The 18,265-nt window shown below is 39.8% G+C and overlaps 1 protein-coding gene across 2 annotated transcripts in view; it reads left to right on the top strand.

The window, feature by feature from the left end:
- The window catches only part of OBSCN (obscurin, cytoskeletal calmodulin and titin-interacting RhoGEF), a 237,167-nt gene that overhangs the window by 68,267 nt on the left and 150,635 nt on the right, over positions 1–18,265 (top strand). For both annotated transcript variants that reach the window (XM_081497755.1, XM_081497754.1), the window contains exons 14-15: positions 7,872–8,147; positions 11,645–11,920. In XM_081497755.1, coding sequence (XP_081353881.1) covers positions 7,872–8,147; positions 11,645–11,920 — 552 coding nt within the window. The remainder of the gene's footprint in view (positions 1–7,871; positions 8,148–11,644; positions 11,921–18,265) is intronic.

The raw sequence follows: 18,265 nt of genomic DNA, 5'->3' as shown, positions 1-18,265 counted from the left end.
CAGACCCGATGATCTTTCCACTAGACTTCATCTCTTTTGGTCTTCTGTCCCCCCACCCCCATTTTCATACCCAAGGCTGGGCAGAGGGAGGCTGGATGGGAGGGTGTGAACAGATGGGACAAAGACATTCTGTAAACCCAGAGTGGTGTTTCCACACAGTGATGCACGGTCTTCATTTCCAAGGATCTGCCCAGGGTCTTCTGGGTGTTCCTTGGTGTCGGGGCCTCTGGTTCTGTCTTGTACTTGGAGTCTGATGTAAACCAGATGTCCTTCAACTGTGGGTATGTGAATTTGCTCCTCTTGGCTGTCCTGACAGCTTCTAGATGCCCCACCCAGCAATGCCTGTGGGTTCACACTAGGGAGAGATGATTGAATTTCATTAAACCAGATCCAGGGGGAATTTCTACCACACTGTTGTGCTTACTTTATCTCAGGAATGAACTATGGATTTACCAGAGTTTCAGTTGTTCTGGACACTGTTTCTCCTTGCACTGGATATTGAAATTATCTGTGTATCTACAGGGCTTCTGAGGTGGCTTAGTGGGTAAAGAATCTGCCTGCAGTGCAGGAGACGCAGGTTCCATCCCTGGGTTGGGAGGAGGGCATGGCAACCCACTCCAGTATTCTCGCCTGGAGAATCCCATGGGCAGAGGAGCTTGACGGGTTATATAGTCCATGGTGTCACAAAGAGGCAATGGAAGGGACTGAGCACACGCGCACATATACACAGGTCTATTTTTCTTGCAATATGTGTGCACAGTAGCCAGAGAGCAGAGGATTGGTTGATGTGTGCCTGAAATATGTGAAGGTGAGGTCTGGAATTCTCTTTTCGAAGCAAATATTGATTTCCTTTGTCTTCTGTTGGAACATTCTATGTCAGAATTCTAGTTGGAGTCTGATTTATAGATTTAGACTTGAAGAGGAATAGTCACTTCTCCTATACCAGTATGCATGTATCTTTAAAAAGTGATGTTTTAGGAGAATATGACAATTTTTTTTTCATGGCAATAAATATGAAAGGCTTGAAAAATTAATCAAGTTCTTAGAAAATTGTATACCAAGTGACACAGAAACACTGGACAACTCAAATAGTCTTAAAACCTTTTGAGTAATTGGAATCATAGTGAAAAATCTTCCCATAGAGAAATATTTAATCCCTGTAGTTACACTGGTAAATTATATGAGCTACTTTAAAAAGAAAAACCGTGTTCATGGAGGTTATTCTGGAGAATGGAAAAATGAGATACAGTCTCTGATTTGTTTCATGTAGATAGTGTAACACTGATACCAATATCTGACAAGGAAAGGGGTAAGGATTGAAATTATTATCAATCTGTTATGGATAGCAAGTCCAAAATCTGAAAGAAAACATTATCAGAATGAGTTTAGTAATATAGTAAGAGGATATGCCCAGCCCCCGCTTGCTCGTTGGGGACGCACGCGTCTGGGCTGCCCGCCCGCTGGGACCTGCTGCTAGATATAGATAAACCTCTAGTTACCATCTTGGACTTGTGTACAAGAACTCACTCTGGGGATGGCATATTGAATGCAGGAGGATGCCTGAGTTCTTGGGACTTTGAAAAATTATGCTATTATACCATCCATGGGCTACCATCTTCCAGATAGTTAAATGAGGAATTTCAACATACAAGAATATGTCATCTGCAACTAGAAACAGATAATGTCTTCTGTGCCAGTATGGATTTTTATCTTGCCTAACTGCCTTCTCTAGAACTTCAGTATGCTGTTGAATAGAAGTGCTGGAACTTCTCCGGCCTTCAGACTAGGACTCATATTGGAACTCATACCATCAGCTTGCCTGCTGCTTAAGCCTTCTGATTCAGACTGAAACTATACCATTGGCTCTCCTGGGTCTCCAGCTTGCCGACTGCAGATCTTGGGACGTCTCAGCTTCCATAACTAATTATACAGTGGAAGTGACAAATAGATTCAAAGGATTAGATCTGATATAGACAGAGTGCCTGAAGAACTATGGACGGAGGTTCGTAACATTGTACAGGAGACTGTGATCAATACCATCCCCAAGAAAAAGAAATGCCAAAGGGCAAAATGGTTGTCTGAGCAGGCCTTACAAATAGCTGAGAAAAGAAGAGAAGGAAAGGCAAAGGAGAAAAGGAAAGATATAGCCATCTGAATGCAGAGTTCCAAAGAATATCAAGGAGAGAGATAAGAAAGCCTTCCTAAGTGATCAATGCAGAGAAATAGAAGAAAATAATAAAATGGGAAAGACTAGAGCTCTCTTCAGGAAACTGACAGATACCAAGGGAACATTTCATGCAAAGATGGACACAATAAAGGACAGAAAGCTATGGACCTAAGAGAAGCAGAAGATATTAAGAAGAGGTAATGGTAAGAATACACAGAAGAACTATACTAAAAAGATTTTAATGACCCAGATAACCATGGTGATATGACCACTCGCCTAGAGCCAGACATCCTGGAGTCCGAAGTCAAGTGGGCCTTAGGAAGCATCGCTACAGACAAAGCTAGTGGAGGTGATGGAATTCCAGCTGAGCTACTTGAAATCCTAAAAGATAGATGCAGTGAAAGTGCTGCACTGAATATGCCAGCAAATTGGGAAAACTCAGCAGTGGCCACAGGACTGGAAAAGGTCAGTTTTCATTCCAATCCCAAAGAAAGGCAATGTCAAAAATGTTTAAATTATTGCACAATTGCACTCATCTCATACACTTGTAAAGTAATGCTGAAAATTCTCCAAGCTAGGCTTCAACAGTGTGTGAACCAGAACTTCCAGATGTTCAAGCTGGTTTTAGAAAAGGCAGAGGAACCAGAGATCAAATTACCAACGTCTGTTGGATCATAGAAAAAGCAAGAGAGTTCCAGAAAAACATCTACTTCTGCTTCACTGAGTACGCTAAAGCCTTTAACTGTGTGGATCACAACAAACTCTGGAAAATTCTTCAAGAGATGAAAATACCAGACCACCTGACCTGCCTCCTGAGAAATCTGTATGCAGGTCAAGAAGCAACAGTTAGAACTGTACATGGAACAAAGGACTGGTTCCAAACTTGGAAAGGAAAATAAATGTCAAGGCTGTATTTTGTCACTGTGTTTATTTAACTGATTTGCAGAGTACAGCATGTGAAATGCTTGGCTGGATGAAGTACAAACTGGAATCACGATTGCGGGGAGAAATATCAGTAAACTCAGATACGTAGATGACACCTCCCTTATGGCAGAAAGGGAAGAGTAACTAAAGAGCCTCTTCATGAAAGTGAAAGAGGAGAGTTAAAAAGCTGAACTCATGTTAAAACTCAACATTCAAAAAACTAATATCATGGCATCCGGTCCCATTACTTCATGACAAATAGATGGGGAAACAATGGAAACAGTGACAGAATTTATTTTCTTGGGCTCCAAAATCACTGCACAGAGTGACTGCAGCCATGAAAATTAAAAGATGCCTGGTCCTTGGAAGAAAAGCTATGACCAACCTAGACAACATATTAAAAAGCAAAGATCTTACTTTGCCAACAGATATCTGTCTAGTGAAAGCTCTGGTTTTTCCATTAGTCACGAATGGATGTGAGAGTTGGACCATAGATAAAGCTGAGGGCCAACGAATTGATGCTTTTGAACTGTGGTATTGGAGAAGACTGTTGCAGGTTCCTTGGACAGCAAGGAGATCAACCAGTCAGTCCTAAAGAAAATCATTCCTGACTATTCATTGGAAGAACTGATGCTGGAGCTTAAGCTCCAATACTTTGGCTACCTGATGTGAAGAATTGACTCATTTGAAAAGACCCTGATGCTGGGAAATATTGAAGGCGTGAAGAGAAGGGGATGACAGAAAATGAAGAGGTTGGATGGCATCACCGACCCAATGGACATGAGTTTGAGCATGCTCTGGGAGTTGTTGATGGACAGGGAAGCCTGGTATTCTGCAATCCATGGGGTTGCAAAGAATTGGACACAACTGAGCAAATGATCTGAACTGATTCTTAGATTTTAGGTCTTTTAGTTTTAAATGATTTTAAATCTGTCTTATTTTACCTTTTTGATCATTCTGTTTGAAGTCCTTATATGTCTAATTGGGCATTTCTTGGTTTTGTTTGACTCTCATGGTTGTTTGTTTTGGTTTTAGTGGTATTCTTTTTGAAAGAAGCATTTATCTGAAGCTCTGTTAGTGAGAATGTTGTTAGATATATCTGAAAGTATCCCCCTTCTACTGCATGGGGCCACCTCATTCGACAGGACCAGGTTATAATAATGTCCAAGTAATGTGATAATACATATTATGCAATAATTTCTGGCTAGAGCAGTGATTTTAAATTCTCAGGGGACTGTTTATTTTTTAAACTCAGACCCTAAACTAAAGGAGAATTTTCCTTTCTTAGTTACTTTCCCAGCGGCTCCAATACTTTGTAGCTCTCTTTTTCTTTCAGTGGGTGTCATTTTGAGTGTGAAGGTCTAAATTATAGACCCATGGCTGATTCATGTCAATGTATGGCGAAAACCACTGCAATATTGTGGGGTGGTTAGCCCCCAACTAAAATAAATTAAAAAAGAAATGTTAAATTAAGTAGCATTGTTACATATTGTATCCTCAGTATTATTATTATTTTTCTTTACCTGGTTCTTTTTAAGTTACTTGAACACTTTGTGAAAGTTAGTTTAATTAACACTAAATTACAAAGTACACATATTTATTAAGTAGAGCAAAACGTGAACCATAATATGTTACATTATATTAAAAGATACAAAGTAATGATTGTCAGCTAATTTGCATTGTGCAAGTCTCTCATTCTCTCAAGATACCTCATACTACACATGGATTTCTAGTATATAGGGCTTCCCTGGTGGATCACATGGTAAAGAATCTACCTGTAATGTGTGAGACCAGGGTTCAATCCCTGGGTCAGGAAGATCTCCTGGAGAAGGGAATGGTTACCCACTGCAGCATTCTTGCCTGGAGAATTCCATGGACAGAGGAGCCTGACAGGCTACAGTCCATGGGGTCACAATGAGTTGAGCCAAGCAGCTATGTAGTGACATTTGATAATTATTAGTACAACAGAATTTCTCTTAAGATGATAACATTGAATTTAAGAAAACAAACACAATGATTAAATCTGGACAGAATTATAGAACTGGCAAAATGAATCTATGTAGATTTAGAAATAAGAATACTGGTTACCCTTGGCAAGAGGACTTGTAACAGGAAAGAAATATAAGGGAGCTTTGAGGGTTCTGGTAAGTATGTTGTTTCTTGATCTAGGTGATTGCTTAACAGGTGAATTCACTTTGTGAAAGTTCATCAAGCTTTACAATTATGAACTGTACACTTTTCTGTGTATGCAATTATTCAAGTTTTCAATAAAAAATATAATGCTAATGGAATATGTTGATAAAAAGATCAGTAAACAATATTTTAACTGCTATATACATTTAAAATATTTTCTAAGCATTATTACCATAAAATAAGCAAGTCTTCATTTACTTTTGATTATTACTGTTTTTTTTACCATTTCAAGAAAATATTAATACTATTTCAAAAGCATTTTTCAGTATCTGTAAGATTTAATATATTGTGTTTGCATAAACCCTGAGAACACACAATATAGAGTACTAAAAAAATAACAGGGTAAATATTATTTCTTATCTATCCTTTTGAACATTAAAGTGTAAATTTCATGAAAAAAAAAAAAAGAGGATAACTAGTGATACGCTGTGATGAAAGTCATAGTCCAGAAGTGCAAGATTTTTAGCAAAACATTCTGTTCATGACATGCAGAATAACGTATTGGATGAGATTTGGCATTATAAATAGAGAAAAAATGTTTAATGAAGTTTGCATCAATTTTTGCCATAAAATTCTTCACGAATTATAAATAAAACAATTCTTTCTTAATTTGATCAACAACTCTGCAGGCAATCCAGCTAATTGCACACAAAAAAGTGAAAGTTTGAAAGCTTTGCTTGTGAGATAGAGAACTAGACAAGGAAACCCACTGTTACTGCTTTTATCCAACATTTTCCAGCACAGTTAGGGACAAAATAAAGTAATATAAAAGTGTGAATAAACAAAGTGGAATTCACAGATAATATGATTTACCCAAAGTTAAGTTATGAGACAATAGGATAGTTAAGAATGATTACTGTGGAAAAAGTTAGTATGAAGAAAACAAACTTCTGTGTCTAACAGTAGCAACAAATGTGTTGAAAATGAAATTCTGAGAGTTACAATAGCATCAAAGCAATCATTTTTTTAATTACAAGTCTAATAAAAGGTTCTGAGAGGCTCTGTGGTGGGGAGGATTATTAGAATATTTTTGAGAGACAGTCAAGAAGTTCTAAATAGTTTGGCAGAAATCTACGGAATAGAAAATGTTCAATGCAAATTAAAATCCAAAAAAAAGTTTGTTTGGAGGGGACTTTGAAAATTGACAAGTAAATTGCAAAGACCATGTACAGTCAATGCACTCTTGAAGAACAAATATTTGGTGATATTACCAAATATCAAGACTATTATAAAGCTATAGTAATGAATATAATAGTGTCTTGTTGCAAAGATAGACACACAGGCCAAAGGATCTGAAGAGTGATTTCAGACACAGACCTGAATGACCACATTTCCCTTCTCCTTTTTAAAAATTATGGAATGGTGCAAGGCAGAGAGGCAACATAGTTTTCATAAGTGATACTTGAACCATTTAACCACATAGAGAAGAGATTAGACCAGTAAGTCATACTATACACAGCCAACTCCTGTTGTGTTAGTTGTGTTAGAGACCACAGAATAGAAGGGAAAATCATAGATGTAAACTACTTTAGGATAAAGAATGATTTCTTAGAATACAAGTGTACTAGCCATAATGAAACACATTTGAAATACTTTACTAAAACCATGAAGATTCATCAGAAGATAGTATAAGAGACTAAAGAGCAAACCACACAGATGTGGAAGATATTTAGTAAATACATACTTGTCAGTGCCTTGCATTTAAATATATAAAAATGTCCTCAAAACGACAGAAGATGCTATTGAAAATAGGGCAAAATCTTTGAACAGCGACGATGCAGAAGAGCAAATACCAATGATCAAAAATATCACAGAGTTCTTTACTTTGTGTCATGAGAAAAATGCAAAAGAACGCCACAGGAGATGCACTCACTCCCACCAGATGGCCAACACGAGAGTGGGCAAGAGTGGAGCTTCAGCAAGTCCTGTTCACTGAGATGAGAACATGCGCATTTCTGTGGGGAAGGCGGGGCTTCATCTAGGAATGCCCCCATCACGACCCCACAGTTCCCATCCTATTAGTAAGTGGGCAAAAGATCTGAATAGTGTCACCAGGAAGAAAAAACAATAATGGTGAACCCAGTGCTCAGGGGAAAAGGTGCTTGCTTCTTCATTCCTCAGACAATGACAGAGAAAGCCACAGGGAGGAGGAAGCACTCTCCCCAGATTGCCCCCGTTGACAATGGTAAGAGTAGGTAAAGGTGCCAGCCTCAGACATCTAAATGGACTGCAGGTGAAAAGTTCCAAGGATAATGTTATGGAAAGGACTGATACCATCTGGGAAGGTTGGGGAACACATGTCAGATACCATGAGCAGGGAACAAGTCTGTTCCAGTGGCCACCCCATCCTGCAATAGCTCACATGGATGGACCCAGAGAAGAATTCATAAATTATGCTACCTGTTGCTGAGAAAGTTTGGGTGACCTTGGCAGAGCACAGGGCTGGTGTAGAGCCTGGAGAAGTCTCTAGCTCTGTTGCTCCTTCTTACCCCACCCACAACTAACTCCCCATCCAGGTCTTCTTTGCCCGGGGCTGCCTTCCTGACTGAGATGGGGTCTCTGACCCTGTGTATCCCTCTGTCCCCAGAGCCCTCAGTGGTGTTTGCCAAGGAGCAGCCGGCGCGCAGTGAAGTGCAGGCCATGGCGGGGGCGAGTGCCACGCTGAGCTGCGAGGTGGCCCAGGCCCAGACGGAGGTGACATGGTACAAGGACGGCAAGAAGCTGAGTTCAAGCTCAAAAGTGCGTGTGGAGGCCACGGGCCGTGGGCGGCGGCTGGTGGTGCAGCAGGCGGGCAAGGCGGACGCTGGGGAGTACAGCTGCGAGGCCGGGGGCCAGAAGGTCTCCTTCCACCTGGACGTCACAGGTCAGTCCTTGAGGAGGATGCTGAGCTAGCCTGTGTGCAGGTGATGAGGGGACTGGCTCCCGGCCTCACCAGACATGTGTAGTTGCCTGTAACCTTTAGGACTTCACACCTTCTATGTCCCATCTTGATACCATTTTGGCTCCAGGGAAGGTTGGATGGGGAGGGTTCTCGTGGAAAGAAGAGGACCTGTTTGTGTCCATCTGTTTCCTGGCAATGAGGCTCAGTCACACTGTCTTATTAACACCTGCCCAGAACCCTCCTGTTGTTCCTGGTGTTAGGACCCTGGCTCTCCCTGATGTTTGGGGGCTGAGGTAGGCCTGGGGTATGATTGACTTTCCTCCCATCATATGTCTTTCCTGAGAACTAGTACTCACCCTCATCTATAACCTCATGCTGGTCTCAGCTGGCCAGGAGTGTTTCAATTTGGTCGATCCTGGATTAAGGAAAATATTGGGTATTCTCTTAGGAGTAAACTTTGGATGATGAAATTTGAGGTTTCTGGGATGCCCTTCATTCCTTTTCCCCTATAGAGAAGGTCTAGTTGCTGGTACATACCAAGAAATAGGCTGCTTTTTGTTGTCATTTCCTTGTGAAAGGAAGAAAGAAATGATGATGGTAGAGAGTCACCTGTGCTATTTAGGGTGATCTTCTTAGATAAAATATGATTTTCCTTTGTTTTGAAAAAGGTTGAATGTTTCAGGTCAGTATTCCTCTTGGAATTACATTGATGAATTTAGGAATGGAAAGGAAAAAGTCATTTCTACCTCATCAGTGTGGATTGTTAAGAAGAAGTTACTGTCCTGCAAGCCTCTGACTGGCAAAGCAGTGTTTATTTCCTTGCATTTTCCCAGTGGTCAGTGAGTGTCTGTTTCTCATGGCTGAAACATCGGGCAGTCTAAGAAATCAGATTATTCTTCTTCTGGGAGGAGAGTCTTCATGCAGAATAGGGGTGGGCTTCCCTGCCACATTGACTCCTGGGTGGCAACCCCTAAGAGTTTGAGGCCATGCCAGTGCAGCAGAATATGTGGGTGTGTCTATACCCCAGATTCCACCATGCATCTTTGTAGAATGTGGTTTTTGAAGCACATTGAAGAGTACTTCAGGGTAAAAACCTTTGAAAAATTGTAAAATGTGTCTAAAACCTAGTAAAATATATGAAAATCAGACATGCAAAGATAAGAGAAAACTCAAGGAATTGGATGACTTGTAATCAATAGGACAAATAATGAAAGGTTTGTCAGCCTTGTAGTTCTCTGGTAAACTGTATAAAATATTCAGGAAATTGTTATTCCATACTTGGAGATGGTCCTAGAGAGAGAAGAATGAGATACCCTCCATAACTGTCTTCATGTACAGAACATAACATTGATACTGAAATCTCTCCAGAAAGCCAAAGGGGGGATGAAATACCAGACCAATCTACTGCGAGGATCAGAATTATGAATTAAATGTTAACAAAATGAATTCAGCAGTGTATCCAGCGGTAGAGATCAGTGGTGAAAGTCATAGTTCAGGAGTGCATGTTGTATTAACATTGACAACATTGATAGATGGAAAGCTTGACATTGGATTGAATGCAAAAAGATCATCTCCGTGAGCACAGAATCAAATGGTTGATTAAACTTGCATGTCTTACACTGAGACAAAATGTTTGATAAAATTGAGCATCAGTTTCTGTCATAAAATTCTTAGTTACCTATATAAAAGATATCTTCTTTTTAATGTTATTGCATTCTGGCAACAACAACAACATCCCACTTATGGTATACCTGGAAATCTTTGATGTGAGGGACGGCACACTCAGGCCACTCTACCCACTGAGTTCAGTAAGGAGGAGAATAAAATCATTGGCAAAGAGTTTTGAAAAACTAAAGATGGGATTTGGTGATGATGTGATGATCAACTCAGACAATTGCAGAGATAAATGATTAGGTTGCATCTGTTTCTTGAGTAAGATAAGTGTGTAAAAAAATCAGTATGCAGAAATTATTTGTACATCTGAGTCCTGGCAGGGACCACTTGGAAAATTAAATTTGTGTGGAAGAGTTAGACTAGCACAGTTGTATCTTGTTTCTAATTTCCAGGCCTGATGAAAGTTGCTCAGGGTCTGTGTGTGAGACCCTATTCCAGATTCTGGAGAGGCAATCAGAGGCTGAAATAGATGACTAGAAATTCAAGGGAAAAAAATCAAAGATGTTTATTAACAATCAAAATCCAAACCAGTTTTTTGGGGGGTGGGTCAGATGAAAGAAAAACAGGCAGATCCAAAGGTAAGGTGCAGCCAATGTGTTGTTTTCTTGTAGAAAATCAGAGTGGGAGTCTTTACTGGGACGTGATGTCAAGAATTATCATAAGGCTGCAGTTCTCAAGACAAGGGGTCCCAGTGCAGGGACAGTTACCACATTGGAGGAACCGAAAACTGAGTTCAGAAACAGTTCATAAATGACTTCCCTGCCCCACCACCCCTCCCTCGCCCAATACCTTTCGATTGTTACCGTGTTGTCTATTCAAGAAGTCGAGGGAGGATGTTGTAGAAAGAAATGGTGGCTGGATCACTGAACCACACAGAGCACTTAAATTGTACTAACAATTCACACCATACACAGAAGCCAGCTCAGGGTGGGTTAGAAACCTCAGAGTAAAGGATAAAGCCAAAAGAACCCTCAGATAATAACATGGTTTCTTCAAAGACTTAGGGTAAGGAAAGATTTCTTAGGTAGAACACAAGTGCTCTAAACTCAAAGGGAAGAAATGGACATTGTCACACTATTGGTAGGAAAAACTTTGACTTAACAGAGGACTGGATCAGAGAGTGAATATACGAGTCACATGGTTAGGAATATCCTTAAAATTTACCTGTTTCTCATTCTCTGGCACGTAAATGTATAAAAATTGGCCAGAGTTGAATCAACAAAAGAGAGAGCCTACTATTGGCAAGTGGGCAAAAGATTTGACTAGTGTCACCAGGAAGAAGAAAACAGTAATGGCAAACCCAGTCCTAAGGGGAAGGTGCTACGCTTCTTCACTCCTCAGACAATGACAAAGAAAGCCATGGGGAGGTGCAAGCACTCCCCCAGATTGCCACCAGCTGACAATAGTAGGCAAGGGCATCGAGCCTCAGCCATCTCCATGGACTGCAGGTGAAAAGTTCCTGCATAATAGTATGGAGAAGACAGGGGCACCATCTAGAAAGGATGGGGAATAGTTGCCTTGAGATCTGCAGATGCCATGAGCAGAGAACAAGTCTGTTCTCAGCACCTCCCACCCGGGACTTGCTTCTAGGGACCTGTGGGAGAATGTGTAAATTGTGTCACTTACTGAGAAAGGCACGGAGACTTCTGCAGGGCACAGGGCTGGTGCAGAGCCTGGAGAAGTCTCCACTCTACCATCCTTCTACCCAGCCCCCTACCACCTTCCCATCCAGGTCTTCTTTGCCCGGGGCTGCCCTCTTGACTGAGATGGTGTCTCTGACCCTGTGTATCCCTCTCTGTCCCCAGAGCCCTCGGTGGTGTTTGCCAAGGAACAGCTGGCACGCAGTGAAGTGCAGGCCATGGCGGGAACGAGTGCCACGCTGAGCTGCGAGGTGGCCCAGGCCCAGACGGAGGTGACGTGGTACAAGGATGGCAAGAAGCTGAGTTCAAGCTCGAAAGTGCATGTGGAGGCCAAGGGCTGCACCCGGAAGCTGGTGGTGCAGCAGGCGGGCAAGGCAGATGCCGGGGAGTACAGCTGTGAGGCCGGGGGCCAGAAGGTCTCCTTCCACCTGGACGTCACAGGTCAGTCCTTGAGGAGGATGCTGAGCTAGCCTGTGTGCAGGTGATGAGGGGACTGGCTACCTGCCTCACCAGATGTGTGTGCACTTGCCTGGATCCTCCATCTCTTCCAGCCTTCCTGTCTCCCATGTCCCAACTTGGTCCCCATTTTGGCTGGGGGAGCATGTAAAGGGAGGGTGCACTTGCAAAGAGGAGGGATGGTTTCTGTCCATCTGTTTCCAGGCAGTGAGGCTCAATCACAGTGTCTTAGCACCTGCCCAGAACCTTTCTCGTGTTCCTGCTGCCAGGACCCTGCCTTTCCCTGATGCCTGGGGGCTGAGGTAGGCTTGGAGATAGCTTACTTTCTTCCCATCATCTGTCTTTTCTGGAAACTAGCACATGCCCTCTTCCAGTCCGTCATGCCGGTCCCGGTTGACCAGTGATGTTTCAGTTTGAAGGATCTTGGATCAGGGGAAAGATTGGCCACACAATCCTTGTTGGCCTTCTCTCAGGAGTGAACTTTGAATTACAAAATTTGAGGTTTCTGAGAGGTCCTTCCTTCCTTTGCCTGGATATAGAAGCTCCAGTTGGCCATAGATAGAAAAAAATAGACATGTTTTATTGTCAGTTACTTGCAAAGGGAAGAAACAGAGGATGATTGATAGAAGTCGCTTGTGCTACTTTGGGTGATCTTAGATCAAAGATGATGTTGCCTTTGTCTCCCAACAGACTCTGTGTTCCATGTCAGTATTCCTGTCGGTGTTACATTGATGAGTTTAGAAATGGAAAGGAAAAAGTCACAGCTGCCACGTCAGCTGGCATTGCTAATGAGGAGTTACTGCCCTAGCAGCCTCTGACTGGCAAAGCAGTCTTTATTTTATTGCATTTTCATAGTGGTCAGTAAGTGTCTCTGCCTCGTGCCTTGTACCTCATGCACAGGACCGTCTAAAAAATTAGGTTACTCTTCTGGGAAGGGAGTCTTCATGCCAATATAGAGATGGCCTGCCATCCCACATTTCTTTTTCTTAAAAAAATCATTTATTTTTTAATTGAAAGATAATTGCTTTGTAGAGTTTCGTTGTTTTCTGTCAAACATCAACATGAATCAGCCATAGGTATACATATGTCCCCTCTCTCTTGAATCTCCCTCTGATCTCCTGCCCCATCCCACCCCTCTAGGTTGATACAGAGTCCCTGTTTGAGTTCCCTGAGACATACAGAAAATTCCCATTGGCTATCTATTTTACATGTGGTAATGTAAGTTTTCGTGTTACTCTTTCCATACATCTCACCCTCTCCTCCCCTCTCCCTGTGTCCATAAGTCTGTTCTCTATGTCTGTGTCTCCATTGCTACCCTGCAAATAGGTTCATCAGTACCATCTTTCTAAATTGCATATACATATGTTAGTGTACGATATTTATCTTTCTCTTTTTGACTTACTTCACTCTATAATAGGCTCTAGGTTCATCCACCTCATCAGAACCGACTCAAATGCGTTTCTTTCTATGGCTGAGTAGTATTCCATTGTGTATATGTACTACAACTTCTTTATCCATTCATCTGTTGATGGACATCTAGGTTGCTTCCATGTTCTAGCAATTGTAAATGGTGCTGCAATGAACATCGGAGTTTATGTGTCTCTTTCAGTTTTGGTTTCCTCAGGGGTATAAGCCTAGGAGTGGGATTGCTGGGTCATATGGTGATTTTTTTTTTTTATTCCAAGTTTTTTTTTAAGGAATCTGCATACCATCTTCCATAGTGGCTCTATCAATTTACATTCCCACCAACAGTGCAAGAGTGTTCCCTTTTCTCCACACCTTCTCCAGATTTTATTGTTTGTAGACTTTTTGATGATGGCCATTCTGATTGGTGTGAGTTGATATCCTACTGTAGTTTTGATTTGATTTCTCTAATAATGAGCAATGTTGAGCATCTTTTCATGTGTTTTGTTAGCCATCTGTATGTCTTCTTTGGAGAAATGTCTGTTTGGGTCTTTTCCCCACTTTTTGATTGGGTTGTTTGTTTTTCTGGCATTGAGTTGTATGAGCTGCTTGTATATTTTGGAAATTAATCTTTTGTCAGTTGTTTCATTTGCTGTTATTTCCTCCTATTCTGAGGGGTGTCTTTTCACCTTGCTTATAGTTTCCTTTGCTATGCAAAAGCTTTTAAGTTTAACTAGGCCCCACTTGTTTACTTTTGTTTTTATTTCCATTACTCCAAGAGGTGGGTCATAGAAGATCTTGCTTTGATTTATGTCATTGAGTGTTCTGCTTATGTTTTCCTCTAAGAGTTTTATAGTTTCTGATCTTGCATGTAGGTTTTAATCAGTTTTGAGTTTATCTTTGTGTATGGTGTTAAAAAGTGTTCTAATTTCATTCTTTTACATGTAACTGTCCAGTTTCCCAGCACTACTTACTGAAGAGGCTATCTTTTCCCCATTGTATATTCTTGCCTCCTTTGTCAAAAATAAGGTACCCATAGGTGCATGGGTTTATTTATGGGCTTTCTATCTTGCTCCATTGGTCTATATGTATGTGTTTGTGCCAGTACCATACTGTCTTGATGACTGTAGCTTTGTAGTATAATCTGAAGTCAGGTAGTTTGATTACTCCAGCTCCATTCTTCTTTCTCAAGACTGCTTTGGCTATTCGGGGTCTTTTGTGTTTCCATATGAATTGTGAAATTTTTTGTTCTAGTTCTGTGAAAAATATCATTGGTAATTTGACAGGGATCATATTGAATCTGTAGAGTGCATTTTGTAGTATAGTCATTTTCACAATACTGATTCTTTCTACCCAGGAACATGGAATATCTCCCCATCTGTTTATGTTGTCTTTGATTTCTTTCATCAGTGTGTTATAATTTTCTCTATACAGTTATTTTGTCGCCTTAGGTAGGTTTATTCCTAGATATTTTATTATTTTTGTTGCAATGGTGAATGGGATTGACTCCTTAATTTCTCTTTCTGATTTTTCATTGTTAGTATATATGAATGCAAGTGATTTCTGTATAGAGTTTGTATCCTATGACTTTGCTAAATTCACTGATTAGCTTTAGTAATTTTCTGATAGTATCTTTAGGGTTTTCTGTGTGTAGTGTCATGTCATCTGCAAACAGTGACAGATTTACTTCTTTTTTTCCGATTTGAATTCCTTTTATTTCTTTTTCTTCTCTGATTGCTGTAGCTAGGACTTCCAAAACTATGTTGAATAATAGTGGTGAGAGTGCACACCTTGCCTTGTTCCTGATCTTAGGGGGGATGCTTTTAGTTTTTCACTATTGAGAATATTTGCTGTAGGCTTATCATATATGGCCTTTACTGTGTTGTGGTAGGTTCCTTCTGTGCCCACTTTTTGAAGAGTTTTAATCATAAATGAGTGCTGAATTTTGTCAAAGGCTTTTTCTGCATCTATTGAGATTATCATATGGTTTTTATCTTTCAGTTTGTTAATATGGTGTATCACATTGATTGATTTGTGTGCACGGAAGAATCCTTGCATCCCTGGAATAAACCCAACGTGATTATGGTTATGAGCTTTTTAATGTGTCATTGAATTCTGTTTGCTAGAATTTGTCAAGGATTTTTGTATCTATTTTCATCAGTGATATTGGCCTGTAGTTTTCTTTGTCTGGTTTTGGTATCAGGGTGATGGTGGCCTCATAGAATGAGTTTGGAAGTGTTCCTTCCTCTGCAATTTTTTGAAAGAGTTTTAGAAGAATAAGTATTAGCTCTTCTCTATGTGTTTGATTAGAATTCACCTGTGAAGCCATCTGGTCCTGGGCTTTGTTTTTTGGGAGATTTTTGATCACAGTTTTGATTTCAGTGCTTGTAATTGGGTTGTTCATTATTTCTATTTCTTCTGGTTCAGTCTTGGAAGATTGAACTTTTCTAAGAATCTGTCCATTTCTTCCAGTTTATCCATTTTATTGCCATATAGTTGCTTATAATAGTCTCTTATAACTCTTTGTATTTCTGCATTGTCATAACCTCTCCTTTTTCATTTCTAATTTTGTTGATTTGTTTCTTCTCTCTTTTTTTCTTCATGAGTCTGGCTAACGGTTTATCAATTTTGTTTATCTCCTCAAAGAATAAGCTTGTAGTTTTATTAATTTTTACTATTGTTCCTTTCATTTCTTTTTCATTTATTTCTGCTCTGATCTTTGTGATTTCTTTCCTTCTGCTGATTGGGGAGTTTTTTTGTTCTTCTTTTTCCAGTTGTTTTAGGTGTAAAGTTAGGTTGTCTGTTCACTGTTTTTCTTGTTTCTTGAGGAAGGATTGTATTGCTATAAACTTCCCTCTTTAGGACTACTTTTGCTGCATCCCTTAGGTTTTGGGTTGTCATGTTTTCATTCTTATTTATTTCTAGGATTTTTTTATTTCCCTTTTTATTTCTTCGGTAACCTGTTCTTTATTTAGAAATATATTGTTTAATCTCCATGTGTTTGTGTTTTTTAGTTTTTTTTCTTATAATTGATATCTAGTCTCATAGAGTGGTGGTCAGAAAAGATGCTTGATATGATTTCAATTTTCTTAAATCCCTGAGGTTTGATTTGTGACCCAAGATGTGGTCTATCCTGGAGAATGTTCCATGTGCACTTGAGAAGGTGTATTCTTCTGCATTTGGATGGACTGTCCTGAAGACATCAATGAGATCCATCTCATCTAATGTATCAATTAAGACTGTTTCCTTATTAATTTTCTGTTTTGATGATCTGTTCATTGGTGTAAGTGGGGTGTTAAAGTCTCCTGCTATTATTGTGTTACTGTTGATTTCTCCCTTTATGTCTTTTAGTGTTTGTCTTGTGTATTGAGGTGCTCCTGTGTTGGGTGCATAGATATTTACGATTGTTACGTCTTCCTCTTGGATTGATCCCTTGATCATTATGTAGTATGCTTCCTGATCTCTTATAATATTCTTTATTTCAAGGTCTATTTTGTCTGATATGAAGATTGCTATTCCAGCTTTCCTTTGCTTCCCATTTGCATGGAATATATTTTTCCATCCTCTCACTTTCCGTCTGTATGTGTCTTTAGGTCTGAAGTGGGTTTCTTATAGACAGCATATGTATGGGTCTTGATTTTGTATCCATTCTGTGTCTTTTGGTTGGAGCATTTAATTCATTTAAATTTAAAGTAATTATTGATATATATGTTCCTATTTCCATTTTCTTAATTGTTTGTTGTTTATGTATATCTTTTTCTTATTTTGTGTTTCCTCACTATATAAGTCCCTTTAACATTTCTTGTAAAGCTGATTTAGTGGTACTGAATTCTCTTAACTTTTGCTTGTCCGTAAAGCTTTTGATTTCTCCATCAATTTTGAATGAAGTTCTTGCCAGGCAGAGTAATCTTGGTTGTAGATTTTTCCCTTTCAGTACTTTAAATATATCCTGCCATTCCCTTCTGGCCTGCAGAGTTTCTGGTGAAAGATCAGCTGTTAAATGTATGGGGTTTCCCTTGTATGTTACTTGTTGCTTCTCCTTTGCTGCTTTTAATATTCTTTCTTTGTGTTTAATCTTTGTTAGTTTGATTAGTATGTGTCTTGGCATGTTTTTCCTTGGGTTTATCCTTTATGGGACTCTTTGCACCTCTTGGACTTGATTGACTATTTCCTTTTCCATGTTGGGAAAATTTTCGACTATAGTCTCTTAAAATTTTTTCTTATACCCTTTCTTTTTCTCTTCTTCTTCTGGGATCCCTATAATTCAAATTTTGGTGCATTTAATATTGTCCCAGAGATCTCTGAGACTGTCTTTAGTTCTTTTCATTCTTTTTACTTTAGTCTGCTCTTCAGCAGTTATTTCCACCATTTTATCTTTCAGCTCACTGATCCATTCTTCTGTTTCAGATATTCTGCTATTGATTCCTTCTAGAGTATTTTTAATTTCAGTAATTGTGTTGTTTGTATCTGTATGTTTATTCTTTAATTCTTCTAGGTCTTTGTTAATTGATTCTTGCATTTTCTCCATTTTATTTTCAAGGTTTTGTATCATCTTTATTATCAATATTCTGAATTCTTTTTCAGGTAGTTTGCTTATTTCCTCTTCATTTATTTGGACTTGTATGTTTCTGGTTTGTTCCTTCATTTGTGCAGTACTTCTGTCTTTTCATTATTTTTTTTAAACTTATTATATTTGAGGTTTCCTTTTTCAAGGCTTCAAGGTTGAATTCTTTTTTTCTTTTGGTTTCTGCCCTCATCAGGTTGGTCCAATGGTTTGTGTCAGCTTTGTGTAGGGTGTGACTTGTGCTTGCCTTTGGTGGGAGGCAGTCAGTTTTTTTTCCCTTCCTCTGATGGACAGGACTGAGTAAGGTGGTAATCCTGTCTGCTGAGGGTTGGGTTTGTATTTTTCTCTTGTTTGTTGTTTGG

This window comes from Giraffa tippelskirchi, chromosome 6 (genome assembly GCF_054371585.1).
Source record: "Giraffa tippelskirchi isolate mGirTip1 chromosome 6, T2T-mGirTip1v1.2.pri, whole genome shotgun sequence".
Lineage (NCBI taxonomy): Eukaryota > Metazoa > Chordata > Mammalia > Artiodactyla > Giraffidae > Giraffa > Giraffa tippelskirchi.
The sequence above is the reverse complement of the archived record's forward strand: the minus strand, read 5'-3'. Positions and strand labels throughout refer to the sequence as shown.